Raw genomic sequence first — 17,010 nt, forward strand, 5'->3', positions numbered from 1 at the left:
TGCTGCCCAGTACCAGGTCATGGCAAAATCTGCTGATACCATCACCATTACCAAGGTAAGGCCATGCCCTGGTCACCTGGCTCTATTCTAGGAATAAGACTCATTAAAAGCCCATGGTGTTAATCTGATAACAGCACATTAAACCCACTAGCACTCCCACTGTCACTAATCTTCAGTCTCTCCCTATCTATTGGTTCCTTCTCTGATATCTACAAACTTATCTCTGTCTCCCTCCCATTCTTTTTTTTAATTAAAAAAATTTAAATCAATAAATCTGTATTCCCTCTCCCTCCCTGCACTGAGAAAGCAAACAAAATAGAATCCTATTAAAACATGTACAGTCGAGTAAAACAAAATCCCTCATTGGCCTTTAAAAAAAAGTTTCTGCACTTCTTCAAGTCTGTCAGCAGTTGAGCACCACATTCGAATACTGGTCATTTGGAATTGTAGCCAATCATTACATTGATCAGAGACCCCTAAGGCTTTCAAAATTCCTTGCCTTTACAATATTATTGTCATTCTATCAATTGTTCTCTTGTTTCTGCTCACTGCTATCAGTTCATACAAATATTCCCAGGCTTCTTTGAAACCATCCACTTCAACATTTCTTACAGCACAAAAGTAATGTATCACATTTATAACTTGTTCAGCCACTCTGATGGGCATCCTCTCAGTTTCCAAATCTTTGCTACCACAAAAAGAGTTGTTATAAATATTTTTGTACATATGGGTCCTTTTCCTCATTCTTGGTCTCTTTGGGATAGGACTTATAATGGCATTACTGGGTCAATGGCTATGGCACAGTTCAATAGTTCAATACAAATTACTTTCCAGAATGGTCAGATCGGTTCATAGCTCCACCAATAGTTTATTTCATGTATATTTTCCCATAACCCCTTGAACATCTGCTATTTTTTCTTCAACTTTTGTCAATATATATCTTCCTCCATTCTTAAAAAACGCCTGCTTGATCGATTCTTCTAGTTATAGTTCAATATGTCTTTTCCCCTTCTTGGCTAAACTTAAGAACAGCACTTATACTTGTATATGGTGCTATATGGTGCCTACACTTCTTTTCTTATAATCTGGCTTCTGACTTGATCATTCAATTGAATTTGCCCTCTCCAAAGGTATCAGTAATCTTTTAATTGCCAAATCTAATGATGTTGCCTCAAAATTTTTATCTTTCTTGACTTCTCCATGGCCTTTGACACTATTGATCAGCATCTCTCCCAAAGGACACTCTTTCCTCTCAAAGTTTTTGTGACATTAATCTCTCCTGGTGCTCTTCCTGCTATCTTGATTGATTGTATGAGTTCCCATAAGTTCAATTATCTCTAAGCAGATGACTCTATGGTTCCAAGGGAGAAGAATGCTAAGGGCTAGGCAACTGGGGTCAAGAGACTTGCCCAGCATCATATAGCCAGGAAGTGTCTGAGGTCAAATGTGAACCCAGGATCTCTCATCTCTAGGCCCAACTCTCTATCCAAGGAGCTACCTAGAAGTGATCACCAATTGTTTTTTAGACAATTTGACTTGGGAATTTCACAGGTATCTCAAACTTACCATGTCCAAAACAGAACTCATTAAGGCCCCCCAAACTAAGCCCTTTTCTCAATTTTCCTATTGCTGTTGAGGACTTGCTGGAACAAGGTATTGGCCTGTGACCTCTGGCAAAGAGAGACTTTTGCCCTGTTCTACTACCTACCTTCATATCCAGTCCTATTTGTCTTCTCCTTTTAGTATTTACTGTCTAACCCTGTCTTCTGACTGTGTCATGTATCTGCCTCCTATGTGTTTTTCCTCTCGGTTCTAGCCAGGCCCTCACATGGCTGGCCCTAGTTCTTGAGTATTTCTCCTCCTCAGACTTACCTCTCTTCACAGAACCTAGGTGTGCTGGCCTACTACATCCCTCTCTTCCCCATGTCTGCAGACAAATTCACATTATATAAAAATAACTTTATATATAGGTCTGTGGAAGAACCCATTTATATAAAGTGAGAACCACCTGTAATTGGTTCCAGCCCAATGGAAATGTGCAAATTTGAATAAGGCCACAACTTTAGGAGATTCTTTATTCATACTAATAGAAGCCTTACCTTTAGTCCAAAAAAGATTAAGATCAACTAGGACAATCTAGGCTAGACATGAATATTCAGAGTTTCTAGACAGCAGTGGCTGGCACAGTGCAAACAAAGCAAGAAAAATTCAGAGATATATGCTTTTGGCCATAACACATGCAACGTCAATGGTTAATAAGGAAGGATGCTCAGAGTTCCTATGGAACTTCTCAGCATCTAAGGCAGAAGGAAAAGAATGTAGTGTTTGGGTCATCAGACCTCTGAAGCTGCCATACTGGATTAGGACTATCTGACAATAAAATGGCAGAGGGAAGAGGTGGTGCAGTCATGCAGAGACAGAGAATCTATCATGATCCATCAGACACTGGAATAAGTGGGAGTGACTCAGGAACTGCTGCAGCCCTGAAATCCAATTACTTTCTACAAGGTGTCCCTCTCAAAGGCGCAAGGACAGAGAGAAAGAAACTGGGAACTGCTTGAGAATGAGTCAGTCTAAAGACCAAGCCAAGAAACACCCATGGGGTAGGAAAGCTGGATCAGCAACAGAGGAGTAAATCAGAGCTGGAAGGGAGCAAGCATGAGGAGTGTGATTTTCAAAGGTGTGTTGAAGCATAAAGACCCAGCTTTCCTCCCTTTGAGGACCACAAAAAACCAAGTAAGGGTCAATAGCATGACCTAGTAGCCAAAAATCAAAAGTTAATGCAATCTAAGCTTCACTAGAACTCAGAATAGGTCAGGGGGCATCTGCTCTCCTTGCTCTATAATGGTATAGAGTGTTCAGAGCTGGGAGCCACATTTTAGAAAGGTGGCTGAAAAGATAGAACATGTTCAGAAGATGGTAAAATAGAGGGTAATGGGAATGTCCTCCTGGACAGAACTAGCAAAACAAACCACCAGCAGCAGGAAAGATAAAAACAACTCAGACTGACCCCATGGATTCAAATGAAATATTATCTAACTTTAGGAAAATCTAGGCTTCCATCAGTGGCTAGAAAAGGACATTATTATGTATCAGGGACTGGTATGAAGCTGGACTGAGAACCATGGGGAAGGAGTTATGAGCAGAAAGGTGCCCAGTCTTGGGCATTCACTGGGTTTTTCCAGTGGTGTTCTCTTGAGCAAGTAGCTGCCAGAAAGAAAAGAAATGGATGTAGACCCAACTTTTGTGAATTTCAAAACTACTCTACCCTATTCAGACCATTCTTTAGAAGATCAGATTTAGCTATTTCCTGATCAATAACAATAGAGATACTTGGAATAACTGAATCAGGTCTTGGAAACTACAATCTCCACCCTACTCAGGGTAACAAGATTAGGAAGGGCTGCAGCAAACTCAAGATTGAATTATTTGAGAAAATGGCCTTCAACAGACCATGTGCAAAAAAAGGAGACCTCTGGGCAGTCCTAGGTCAAGCTAGAGCCTCCATTGGCACATGTGAGATGCAGGAAGTGAGGTAGAGAACAGCCTCTGGAGTTCTCGGGACTTCCTGTGAGGAGGGCGAGAGTCATTTGGAGGCTAGTGCTTGGAGGACTAATCCCTTTCCTTGCCTATCCAAGGCCTTAAAGCCTGCTTTGGCTCAGTGTCTGTCTGTCTGTCTGTCTGTCTGTCTGTCTGTCTGTCTGTCTGATACTTTCTTCCTCCTGTATGTAATTAAAACACCATAAAAATTTGGTGGCTGACTTGAGTGTTTCATTTAGGAATTACATAAGTGAATTCCTTGGTGACCTTATATTAATATATATCAGTCTTTTAAAGTGATTTCAATATACACTTTCCTATAACCAGAAAAAGTTCTCTTATGCCTCAAGGACGTGATGGAAAGGGAAAAAGCATTTTTATAATACCCAATATGTACCAGACACTGAGTCACACATTTTTATAAATATTATCTCATTTGATTGCCAAAAGGGTAGAGAGACCCTTTTCAAAAGTCCAACCCGTAGACCTATGAGCTTTGTGAAGTTCAGCCTCACAAAAGGCCCTATGTCTCTAGGATTCTGTCTGGATTAAAAGCATTCAGGGTCAAAAAAGCTGGAGAATCACTTCTCTAGATGGACGACACCAATGGGCTTCCTTGCCTAGAACCTGTACTACATCTTTTGTAGTTGTTGCCTTGAAACCAAACATTTGGTTTCAAGGAAGCCCCCAAATTCTTCTGCTTAATCAGTGTGCAGCTGGACTAGAGGAAGAGTTTAGTAGTAATGTGGAATTCAGGTGCTATGGCCACAGGCTCAGGGCCAATGGGTGGGGATTCTCTTGCTTCTCCCCCTGCCTGGGGAAAGCCAAGTTTCCCAGGGATAAGGCATAGCCTCCAGGACCACAATACCTCTGGGACTCAGAAGGGCTTTATGAGTTGCTAAGACTGTGAATTTTGCTAAGTTGGCCCATGGAAAACAGTGAGAAAGCCCCACAAATAGCAGCTGACACCAGAGTGCTTGATAGCCCTTTCCTCACAATGATCCTAGAAGGAAGCAGCTAACACCAAAACTATTATCCTTACTTTACAAATGAGGTAACTGAGAGTCATACAGGGAAGTGATGCAGAGCTAAGCTGAGAGGACTTCAGAAATTCTCTAGAACTAGGGGAAGCCCAGAGAATGGTGGTGACTGGCCCAAAGTGACCTAGGGATGAGCTTAGCTTCAATTATTCTGCTTCCTGGAATGTGGAGCCAGATTGGCCAGATACTAACCTGAGCCCAAGGATGCCCAAGTATTCTAGTCCCACAGTTAACCAGGCTTGAGGGCTCACTTACCACTTCCGCTTCATGTAGGCAGCAGCTCGGTTCCCATAGAGCATGGCATTGTGGGGGGCCTTCTGCACGGCTTTGCTGTAAAGCTGGATGGCCTGAGTCCACTGTTGGCAGGCAAAAGCCTCATTAGCCTGCTGCTTCACTCGCTCTAAGGATGGAGGCAGCTCTGCTTGGGGACTACAGAAAAGAGAAAACAGGGGAGAAAGTCAAGGCAGGAGAGCACAGGGAGTAACCCTGTATACTGGGACAGGGCAGACAAGGCCAGCCCTGCTAGACGTGTAGTGGTGGCCAGAGAACTTGGCTACCCCTTCCTTAAACCTCACTCAGAAGGGCAGGCTCTGGCACCTGCCCTAGAGATGCAGATAAAAGAACAGAATGAACTAAATTATGTTAGCAAAACTCCACGTAATTATCCCCCTCCCCAGTTCCATTTTCATATTTCAAATTGCTTGCTAGATATCTACACTTAGATAACTAAAAACTCAAACTCGTCATCTTTCTCTTCAAAACTTGCCTGGCTTGTCCATTGGTGGAGATGCCATCCAGCATCCCTTCATCCAGGCTCAAAATTTCACTCTTCTGACTCCCTCTTCACATTCAGTTAGCTACTTACTCCTATGGATTGTACTTCTAGTACCCATCTCCTGTGTGCCCCTCCTTTTCTACTACTAAGATCAAGCCCTCATTATTTATTTGATGACATTTTATTTCTTTTCATTACACATAGAAACAATTTTTGACAATTGTTTTCTGTGATTTAGATTCTCTCCCTCCCTGAGGGGGTAGAGCTTGATATAGGTTATATCAGTGCTTTGATGCAATATGTATTTCCATATTGCTCATGATGGGCCTGAAGACACATATCACATATACAATAAAAACTCACGGCAGAAATAAAGTGATGGACAGTATGTTTGGATCTGCAACCAGATTCCAACACCTCACTATTTCTTTTTGGACCTTCGTGCCTCTGGTCTTGCTGCTCCCATCAATCATTCTGCAAGTTTATTTCCCCTAAGAGCGCTCTTGATTTTCAGTCTGGCCATCTTCTTTGACCCTTCCTGTGCAATTATTAATTGCTGAAACTTGTACACCCACCTTATTCCTTAACTAGATTATAAGCTCCTTGAAGGCAGGTGTTTACCGTAGTCCCTCTGTCATCTGAATGTTTAACACAGAATCCCATGTTAGAGATGAGAGGTGCCTCAGCAGACATCTAGTTTAACCCAAACCTAAATGGAATTTCCAGACAAGTGGGTCTTCTAGGCTCTGATATAAACCCTCCAAATGAGGAGGAACCCAGTTTACCAAGGTAGTCCATTCATTCTACTTCTGGACAGTTCTCTGTATTAGAAAGTTTGAAGCTTCCAAACATTGCTCCTGGTTTGGTCCTCTGAGAATAAACAGAACAAATCTGATTCTGCCTTTCATATAAAGGCCTTTTGTTATCTTAAAACAGCTATCCTGTTCCCTTAAATCTTTTCTCTAGAATAAACATTCCCAATTCCTTCAACTGATCTTTATATGGCATGAACTCAAGGGCTTTTACCCCAGGATGCTCTCCAGATGAGGTCTTCTTAAGCTCTAGAAGTCAGAAATAAACTCAGTACTCCAGATTTGTTCTGACTGGGGCAGAAGAAACAGAAATTATAATTCCTTTGTTACTGAAATCAATGTTTCTCTTTATGTAGCCTGAAATGGCATTAGAATGGTTGGCTGCCACATCATACTGCTGACTCATATGGAGCTTGTGGTTCACTAAAATCCCCAGCTCTTTTCCAGGCAAACTGTTTTCTAACCTTGCCTTCCTCATCTTTTCTTTGAAGCTAATTTTTAGAAGCAAAGTATAAGGCTTCATGTTCATCACTTGTTGAACTTCTTTTTTTTCCTTTTTTAAAATTTAGAATATTTTTCTGAACTTCTTGTTAGATTAAGCCTAACAACTGTCAAGATCTTTGGGGATCTTGACAAAATGGTAGGTGCTTAATAATGTGTTTTGAACTGAAGTGAATTTCTTGATCATAGATTCAAGTCCCTTGCTCGAGTCATCTCCCTGCCTCTATAACACATACAATTAATAATGCCTATCAAAGCTATGCAGAGGAGAGTCACAGAATAATGCTTCACTCATGAGTTAGAAAGTTCCAACTCCCTGGTCAAGATTTCTTGGCCTCTAGCTAAGGAGCTAGAAAATGCCAATCCTATTTCCCAAGAAAATCTCCAAATGTTCCTCAGCTATTACATTATCTCTTTCATCCAGTTCCTGTGTGTTGGAAGTGGTTCCTAGCTATCCTATTTTTATAGAAACTTAGAAACTATAGGGGAGAGAGCAGAGAAGGGAGAAAATCAAAGTAGGCTAGATTGAGGACAAAGCAAACTCTGGGGCCGCCAACCCTGATGTGACACATTCCTCAGTCCCAGAGGCCTGACTAGGAAGAAGGAACAAAGCAGCTTCTCCACCCACAAGCCATTCCACACCAGCTTCTCGTAGCTTTTGTCTCTAAGCAGATCCATATCCTTTCCCTCCCTCTTTGGGAAGACCATAAAAGGTGCCAAATCATTTGAGGGGGGACATGCCAGCCTCCCTGCTTTGACCCTCAACAGGGAGAAATACTGCAGCCTAAAAGATGACATTACCTTACATGTGATCTGCCCTCTGACAATCGAAAGCCATTGCTGTGCAAGTGGAGCCCGTTGGACATGCCATTGGTAGGCATCTTGCCATTCTGGACCTCTGATGGGTTTGGGGGAAGAAGAAAGGAGAAAGGGACAGCTTAAATTCTGCGCAAAGATTCTGCTGCTTCTATTCCCCCCTAAACCCAGGCACTGGACACCTGAAGGCAAAGTCCATTGGATGGCAGACATAATAGGTTTAAAGATTCTCCCAGCCATGCCATTAGAAAGGGGAGGGAGTCATAGAGCACTGTTCCAAAGGACAAAGTTCCATAATGGAAGAAGGTTGGAAGAAAAGACAGTCTGACAATCTACCCTATCAATATCTAAGAAAGATCAACATAACTATGATGGTTGTCCAGGGGGTACAAACCCAGCCTGGTAGTTGGGGAGGAGGAATAGTAGTAGTAAAATACATTTGCAGCTGAATCAGAGACAAGGAAAATAGAGGCAAGTAATCTCGAGATGTCTCTATATAGGACTGAGACCTGGTCCTTATGGGATCACCCTGACAATAAAGGTAATCATTAATGCTTCCATTCTGAGCTTGATTAGGAAGAAAACTAGTGTTAGAAACTCACACTCACCCCCTGATGAATGACATTTCCTTGGCAGGAGAAAGGTGTATGGTCGCTGCTTATATGTCAGGTCAAACAAATAGACCTAGAGGCAAATTGAGAGAGTGAGAAAGAGACAGAGATAAAAGCCAGACACAAATGGAGGCCAGGAAAGTCTCATAGTTATTAATAAGAGGCAGAGACTCTATCTTCTTTGGGGCAGACCTAAAAAGTCAGGATCTAGTAGGTGCCAAGTAGATAATAGAAAGAGTTCATAGCGAATAGTGCTTGATACCTTGCCAGACAAGGAACTACCAAGGCATTATTAGGCAGCTCCAGAACGAGAGGTCTCTGAGGAATATTTGGCCAAGTCATACTAAAAGACATGAGTTATTAACAGCTGAAATGCATGTAGCTCTTTAAGGTTTACAAAGTGCTTCCTATAATTCTTTTATGAGATCCTGACAAGAATAATCTCTGATACTATTCCCCCTCATTTCACAGGTTAGGGAAACAAAGCTTGGAGACTAAGGGATGTGGTTCCATGGACTCCACACCCATGTTCCTAGTGTACTCTTCTGGCTCCCAAACGAAACATTCCTTACTTACCTGCTACTCTCTAAGTGAGAAGGCTTAACATACACAGAAAACTCTCCCCAGCTCCTCCAGCCTATGACAACTTCCTATGCCTTTTTGAGTGACTGAACCTTTAAATATTGTCTTATTCAGGATCACAGTATCTCAGGGCTAGAAGGACTTTAGAAAACAAAGTCCCAACTCCACCATTTTAGAAGATGCAATTGGACCTTGAGTGGGAGTGTGATTTACCCAGTCACACAGCCACTAAGCAGCAGAGTTAGGGATTAAATGATATTATAAGGCAACAAGTAATGAAATGCTTCATGCCTATTTACAGGTTATAAAGTGCTTACTCAACACATTAAATAACCTTAATAGGGGGACAGTACAAGAAATGTTACCCTCATTTTGCAGTTAGATTAAAATAAGAAATGAATGCTCAATAAGCATATGATAAATTTGGCCCAAAGCTCTTTAGGTCCTGAGGACATTTATTCAACCAACTCTTTATTAAATTCCTGTGTGCAGGGCTTAGTGTTCAGTTCTAGGGGCCATACAGAGATATGTAAGACCAGATTTTTGCTATCATGGCACTCCTAAAATAAAGGGGGGGACAGACCACCACCTTTCTGAAGGCTTATTTTATCTAAGACCCATCTAACTAGATGAGAGAAAATTGCCACCTGTTCACCATGGGCATATGTCCTGTTTCCCCTTCAGATTCCCCTGCCCCATAAAAGTATGTATGCTGGTATGCCAGCTGGGTAAGGCCCCATCCCCAACAGTATGGCAGCATGCTCACTCCCCTTACCCTTTTGTTTGGTCTACCAAGCAAGTTCTCTTACTCACCTCTGCAGGTCTACTTTGACCTTTTGTTTTTTAAGCAAACTGAATAAAATGAGAGCCACCATTCCCTGGGGACCTCTGGTTATAAAAGTCATGACAGTAGTACCACTTCAACTAGCTAGACATAAGGCTACCTGTAAGGCTCAGCTATTTCCTACTAAAGTGCCTACCTGTTCTCCTCCCATGTTGACTAACAGCTCAGTACCATTTGGACTGAAGGTGACGTAGGTAGCAACCAGCACTCGAAGGCGATTATTGTAGTCCGGCAGCTTCACTGGTAAGTGCCCTGTGGGAGACAGGTCAACCACTGGCAAATAACGTCTCTACTCCAACTTCACTCATCCATCACCTTCCTCTAACATCCATTAGCCCAGAGCCAGATATTATGAATGAGTTAGTAGAGACCCACCCACAGCCCTGGAGACACACCACACAGTTAACTATGGCATTCATTCTTTTTCAACACATCACAGACTTCATGTCTGGCCAGAATAAGGAAGGAAAGGGAAAAGTTCCCTTGCCTAATTCTCTTTTCTGAAGGTGCTGGGTATCTTCTCTCCTAGTTCAGACACCATTTCTGTGCTCACTCTCTTAGTGACTTAAAAAAAATTAAATCCTTACCTTCTGTCTTAGAATCTAAGTATCAGTTCTAAGTCAGAAGAGTAATAAGGGCTGAGCAATTCGGGTTAAGTGACTTGCCCAGAGTCACACAGCTAGGAAGTACCTGAGGTCAGATGTGAACCCAGGACTTCCCATCTCTAGACCTAGTTGTCTATCCACTGAGTCACCTGGTTGCCTTACTCTCCTAATGCTTTAAAACATGAATTGCTTTCCAATACACTTTCACATACATCCATTTGATCCTAACAACATACTTCTGGGTTAAGGAGGATTATGATCTCTCAGCTCCATCATTGAAGAGTAAATAGGCCAGTCTCTTAATTTGGTTTCCTTAAAGTCACTTAACCAGTTAATGGAAGAGTTCTTACCCTGAGCTGTCTTACCCTGAGCTGTCTAACTCCCATACTTAGACTATCAATCCTCCTATGGCTGCTTCTCTGGCAATCGTTAGAACTGGGTCCTTCATAACTGTACAGACAAATAAATGAGCCACACAATAAGAGTAACTCTCCAGACCATTGATTGCTAACACTGAAAGGGTTGGCCTACCATGAAATGACTTGCCTCTTTAGTCAGCTAGAAGTAGGAAGTTGTGCTAAGAGATGAGGCAACTGTAGAATATGGCAAATATCACAGAACTGGTTGCAAATGAGCAGAGCTGAGGCTCTTTCCATAAACTATCAGGCCATTCCACCTTACCAAAAAGGACCAATAGCTCTCTGCTCCTGGATGATAGTGGGATTGCTAAGGTCAGTCATACTCCTTACTCTTCCAAAAAAAAAAAAAACAGCCTCAAACTAATGAGGAGGTTTTCCAGGGTCTGTGGCTGAACAGTCCTACCTGCTACGTAATACTGGGCAGCACCATCAGGGAGAGGCTTCCGTCGGTCACAGAATGTATGCACGCCAGCTGAAGGGCCCTGCTTCATGCTTTTTCTGCCAGGAGAGAGAACCATAAAACCTTTAAGAATTGTTACCTAAGGGCAGTATTATGACTGGCTACATGAGGCTGACTTCCTTGTGGAGGACCAAATAGTTGTACTGGGGATCTTCTTAGTGCTGGCTTGTAAAGACAAAATCAAGCAGTCCCTGGCCTTAAGGGATGACCCTAGCACCCAGCATAGTGCCATGTAGATGGTGGGTTCTTCTTTCCTCACTAGGTCCTGCAATGTCTTCCCTATCTTACCCAGTGAGTTGCCCTCCATGATTAGTCCATGATCTCTGCCTACCCCCTGGGGTAGACTGTTCCATAAGGGAGACCCTGGAGACCCTGGCCATACCTGTGATTGTGGATCATTCGGATATCATAGAGCCGCACAAAAGGTCCACTGGCTCCTACTGCCAGGCAGTTGTTGTCTTGGGGGTTGACTGTGAGGCATTTGGCCTCTACTAGCTGGCCACAGTACTCAGTCAGGTCAATCAACACCTCCGAATGTTTGCTATTTTCTCGAAGGTCATATTGGCTACAAGATAGAAGGGTCAGGAAGATGAGAGTTACTGTGGGATGCAGCAGAGAGATGAAGTCTTCTGTGGAAAAGGGGCAGGCTCTAGGTATCTCCTTTGAGGTAAAAGCTAGCAACATGAAAGTTCAAAGGGGGAAGGAGTGTGAGGGGGCCTTACTATACCAGAACCTGGAATAATTAATAAGCAAGGATTTTCACATCAAAATAAATAAGTTCAACATGAAACAGTGACTGTTTCAAATCTTCCCAATTTCCCTCAAGGCCCCACCCTCAGTCAAGGACATCCAAAGTAAACTTTTCTCAACTCTTCTATTCCACATCTCTGAAGTTTTCTGATTCTTTACTTTGTCTTCTTTTTCTTTCCTCCTGTCTTACTAGAAGAGATGTATCCTGTGCCTCCCACTCACCCACCCCATAGTCTCCTCTACCACAGTCCTCAAACCATCTTCTCTCTGCTTTTGTTACTGAACATTAATACATATGTTGCCTTTATCTCACTTCTTGCAATCTGTCTTCTACCCCACCATTCTCCAGAAATGGCACTTAAGGTTCCCAATGACTTCCAATTGTCAAATCCATTGAAACTGTTTGTCTTCGGTGTTCCTGATCTTTCTGCAGTTTATCATGCTACACTGATCAGACTTTCCTTATGGAAATCTTCCTCTAAGGGATACTATGAATACTGTTCTATTCATTCTCTCTCTCCTTCTTTCTTCCTCTCTTCCCCCCTCTCTCTCCTTCCCCTCTCTCTCCCCCTCCCTCCTATCTTCCAAAGTTCTATCTTCAGTCTTCTCTTTCTTTATTTCTTCCCTTGCATGTCTTCAACCATTATGCAGCTATTCCCAAATCTAATTTCTTATCTTTTTCCTAAACTTAAGAATCAAACTTCTGTTTGCCTGAACAAATGCAATGAATATCCCACTGGAACTTCAAACTCAACATCTCTGAGACTGAATTTGTACTACTCTTTCAAACAGGCTCTTGTGTTTGATTTCCCCACTTCTGTGAATAGTATACACCAGCCTTCCAGGTAATCGGGCTTAAAAATCCTGGGAATCATCCCTGACTCTTTTTTTTCTACATACCCAATGGCCAAGTCTTGCCAATTCCACTTCTATAAATGCTTTCTACTTTGTACTTCCATTGCTCCTCATTACTTTTTGCCTGGATTGTAGTAGACTGTGAAAGTTTCTCCCTGACTTGAATCTTTCTGATCCAATTTCTCCAATACAGACTGCCAGATAAGTTCTTCTAATGCATAAATGATCATGATGCCAAAGTCCAATCAGTTCTAATGTTCTATAACTCCATGCTATTCCCCTGCCCCAAACCTCTGGGACAAAGTAAAAACCTGTTTATCTGGCATTTGAGGCCCTCCTTGACTTGTCCCCAGTCTGCCTTTAAAGTGTTATCTCCCATTCTCCTTGGCATGCCCTGTTCTGGCCAAGTCAGCTACTCTTTGCTCCCTGAACATGTCCTTGGGTTTTTCTAGTTTCCCTATGAAGCCATTCCTTGCTCTTTCAACTAGAAAGAGCTCTCCCTCCACCAAATTTCAAAGCACTTTCTGTACTCCTTTGTGTGCTCATCAAATTCTACTTTGTAGTACATTTGTGCCTGCTTTTTATCTTCACTTTAAGTACAGGGACAACATTATTTGTTTTTATATCTGTTGAAATGCCCCATACCCGCCGCTTCATAATTGATTAATGTTTGTTGAATGACCAAATTCTGATTCAAATGAATTCAATCAAAACATTTAATAGTGCTTATAAGGACTGGGCTATATTCTGGGGGAAATGAAAAGTAAAGATAAAACAGTCCCTACCCTTATGGAACCTACAGTCTGGTTGTAGGTTATACACACAAATAACTAAGATACAAAATATTGTGTGTGTGTGTGTGTGTGTGTGTGTGTGTGTGTGTGTGTGCATGCATAAAGAAGGAACAATCTGAGTAATTATATGAAGTTCAAGGTGGGGGAAAGGTCATATTTCAGTGACGGGGAAGAAGGAGAGGAAAGTCAGGAAAGGCTTCACAGAAGAGGTATTTGAGTTCAGTTTTTAAAATGGGTAAGAATTCAACAGATGTGGTATGGTGGGGAGAGGAAAGTATTTTTGGCAAAGGGCACAAGATAGGTAAAATCACAGGGCTGGGGAGGTGGGATATGAATACACAGAGGGTAGTGAGCAATCCATATTAGCTGGAGGGAAGAGTACTTGGGAGGGAGTAATGATGGAAAGAAAGAGAATGCAGTACCAGATCATGAGAAGCCTTAAAATCCAAGTTTAAGAATTTGAACATTATTTAAAAGGAACATTGTAACAACTGAAAATTTCTGAGCAGAAGTGTTATGGCCAGATCTATAAAAACAGAAGATTATTCTGGTACTGGTGTAAAGGATGAATTACAAAAAGAAAATTACAAAAGTGCAATTGGACAATAATGAGAGCCTGGATTAAGGAGGTTTGTCTTGTATCATTTGCTAATTGTTTTACGTGTCTTCGTATCTTGTCTTCTTTCTGATTAAGGGTAAAAGACTTAAACTCCTCTTGGATAACTTCTCATTCCCTTTGCCATATTACACAGGATAAGGTTAGGTACAGAGTAAATATTAATTAGTTGACTATTTTGCAAAATCCTTAATGATTCTTTTTGCTGCTTTAAATATATTTAGATAATCCTATTCTAGAAAAGAAACAGATTTCTACAATGGGCAGCAAGATAAAGCCCTAAGAACTTGCCAGAAGGAAGGGGCTGGCCAGGCTCTCCACATGAAGCCAGCCACTAGAGGGGAGGGAAGAATGCCTAGACTCTTACCGAATGAGCCCATCCTCAGCAGCACTCCAGAATGTGTTGGGCCACATGGGAGCTGTGGCAATGCGCTTCACTCGGTTCGTGTGGTCTCCAAACATGTGAATAGTCTCTTTCACAGTCAGGTCATGTACATGCACTTTAGAATCGGCTGCTCCAGTGATCAGGATCCGATCCCCAGCATGAGGCAGAAACTGGTTTGGGTGAATATTGTGGCCAGGGAGAGGAGGGAAACAGGGAAAAAAAAGTCAGCTCTGACTCGGGTAGCCACTCAACTTATCAACATCTCTTCTTTAGACAAAAGGATTCTCTTTCCCAAACAACCAGCAAAAAGCGTTTATTAAGCATCTGCTATATGCCAGATACTGTGCTATGTGTTGGGGAATACAGACAAAAGCAAAATTATATTCCCTGGATACCATCCCCAGAGCCTTTATTAGAAAGAGTAGCTAGAATATAGAATTCATCCCTCTTTGGTCAACTTTTACATACTGACTTCCCTCAGTGAGAGTATGAGTCTCTTGTAAGTCTGGGAAATATTAATAAGGTACTCATACCTCCAATTCTTTCCCTTAGAGAGGTTCTCTTCCCCAAGTCAGAGCTTTGTAGACATCATACATTCATATTTAACATGAAAATTATTTTTTTCTCAGAACTTTAAATCTGCTACAGCAGAAAGAAATGCTACAGCAGAAAGCATTGAACCTGGAGTCAAAAGAGCTCCATTTGAGATCATTTGCTGGCAGTGACACTAAAGCAAGACCTTTAACTTCTTGGAGGCTCAATTTTCTCATTCATAAAATGGAGATAACACTTGTCATAATTCCCTCCCAGGGCTGTGAGGAAAGCACTTTATAAACTGTAGGGTGCTGCCAACACAGGAGTTCTGGGGTTGTGATGAGGAAAGCCCTTAATTAGCCTTCTACAGAAGTGCTACAGAAATGTGAGCTAGTTGGAAACAATGATATTCGGGGATTTTTCCACAGGCTGTCTATGTACCATTCTACTCTTATATACACAAAGCCCACAACTGAAAAGAAGCCATTACTGCACTAATGATCTCTTCCTCCATCTGCCCTTCCCATAGCAGGAACTTAATAAATGTTTGCTGACTATATGAAAGCCATCCAAAACCAATTTATTGGTACTTAGGGATTATCAGAAACTTTAGGAGAAAGAATTCAGTATTGCCTGGGATGGAAAACACTGATCCAGAGTGGAGATAAGCAGAAGGAGAGCTGTGGCAGTGCACATAACTGTGGTCCTGCTATAGCTTTACAATAGACTCTTACTCTGATCTGGGTGGGATGTAGGAGGCCCTATTTATCTAGGACCTTTTTTCAAACCAGATTGCAGAGCCTGAGAAATGGCACTCAACCTGCCTAGTCACAGGACTTGTTCCGTCATGCAGCTGGTAAGGCATTTCAGAAATACTATATTGTCTCTACTGGAGCCTATTTAATTTGAAACAAGGTGCAAAACTATAAGCTCACTTTGAAAATTATTTCCCTTGTTTTTGGACAGATCCAAGGTGACACCTGTATCACAAGCCATGTGACGTTGGGCAAATTATCTCCTTTCTCTACATCTCCGTTGCTCATGTGTAAAAATGATGAAATTGGACTACATGTGGGTGGTCTTTTCTAGCAGAGAGAAGAGGAATGAATTACAACAGAAAATTGGGAGTTGCCTCCCAGCTTCAATATTTTCTACCTGATCATTTTGGCAAATCACTTACTCTCACTGTACTTCCAGCTCCACCCTCCAAAAGGAAGAGGGTGAATTAGATGTCCAAGGCCTCTTTCAGCTCTGACATTCTAAGATCCTTGTATCTGATCTGCTCTAAGGATAGTTTTGAGCTCTCCAATCTGGATGCATGACAATGCCTGAGGTATGTCACTGGTTCTTGTTCCTAACAAAGACTATAATTTGGGGGCTTAAGCCCCCAGCTTTTCAAAAGATATCAACAATATCACATGGCCTCAAACCAAATACTGGGTTGTGTTCAACTGTCAACCATTTTCTCTCCACTTCTTCCTAATGCACCTCTAGCTTCCACTCACCTTGACAGAGAAGATGTTGGCTGTATGCCCTGTATGCATGGAAAGAAGCTTCTTGTGGTGTAAGGGATCCCATACAATGGTGTGTTGGTCATCGGAGCCAGATGCTAGCAAGCTGGAGATCAGAGCAGGAGACATACTGAGTTCCTCGAACTAATTAACCTTGCCATTCCTCCCATAGATCAAGAGCTAAGTCTAGGGTCTACTTCTGAGGGTTCTTTGGTGCTTTTACTTCCCTAATATTCCAAGATTCTAGGCAGGCTTTTTCTTCTCATGCCTCCCAGGCTTTCCTTTGTCTAGAAGTAAGGCCATACTAGAGATTCCCATTCTTTTCAAATGTTAGTCTGACGTCATGACATCCCATATAAATGTCAAATGTGCTATATACTATAAACTTAAAAAAATAATCTAGCTGTTTTTGCTCCATTGAAATCTTCTTCCAATGCCTTATCACAACATGGAAAAGACCATAATTTTTTTACTTTTCTAGCAGAGCAAAACTTTAATAGGGCCTACAAGAAGCTAAAAAGGCTTAAGAACTATCTTTGCTCTTAGAAAGGCTTATGACT

General features: G+C 41.9%; 1 protein-coding gene across 3 annotated transcripts in view; it reads right to left on the bottom strand.

Moving 5' to 3' along the window:
• Window positions 1–17,010, bottom strand: part of WDTC1 (WD and tetratricopeptide repeats 1) — a 77,725-nt gene that overhangs the window by 7,102 nt on the left and 53,613 nt on the right. For all 3 annotated transcript variants that reach the window (XM_007491383.2, XM_001363835.3, XM_056795463.1), the window contains 8 exons: window positions 16,445–16,556; window positions 14,388–14,575; window positions 11,388–11,570; window positions 10,949–11,043; window positions 9,658–9,773; window positions 8,093–8,168; window positions 7,470–7,566; window positions 4,836–5,009 (listed from right to left, as the gene is read on the bottom strand). In XM_007491383.2, coding sequence (XP_007491445.1) covers window positions 4,836–5,009; window positions 7,470–7,566; window positions 8,093–8,168; window positions 9,658–9,773; window positions 10,949–11,043; window positions 11,388–11,570; window positions 14,388–14,575; window positions 16,445–16,556 — 1,041 coding nt within the window. The remainder of the gene's footprint in view (window positions 1–4,835; window positions 5,010–7,469; window positions 7,567–8,092; window positions 8,169–9,657; window positions 9,774–10,948; window positions 11,044–11,387; window positions 11,571–14,387; window positions 14,576–16,444; window positions 16,557–17,010) is intronic.

Source organism: Monodelphis domestica, chromosome 4 (genome assembly GCF_027887165.1).
Source record: "Monodelphis domestica isolate mMonDom1 chromosome 4, mMonDom1.pri, whole genome shotgun sequence".
Lineage (NCBI taxonomy): Eukaryota > Metazoa > Chordata > Mammalia > Didelphimorphia > Didelphidae > Monodelphis > Monodelphis domestica.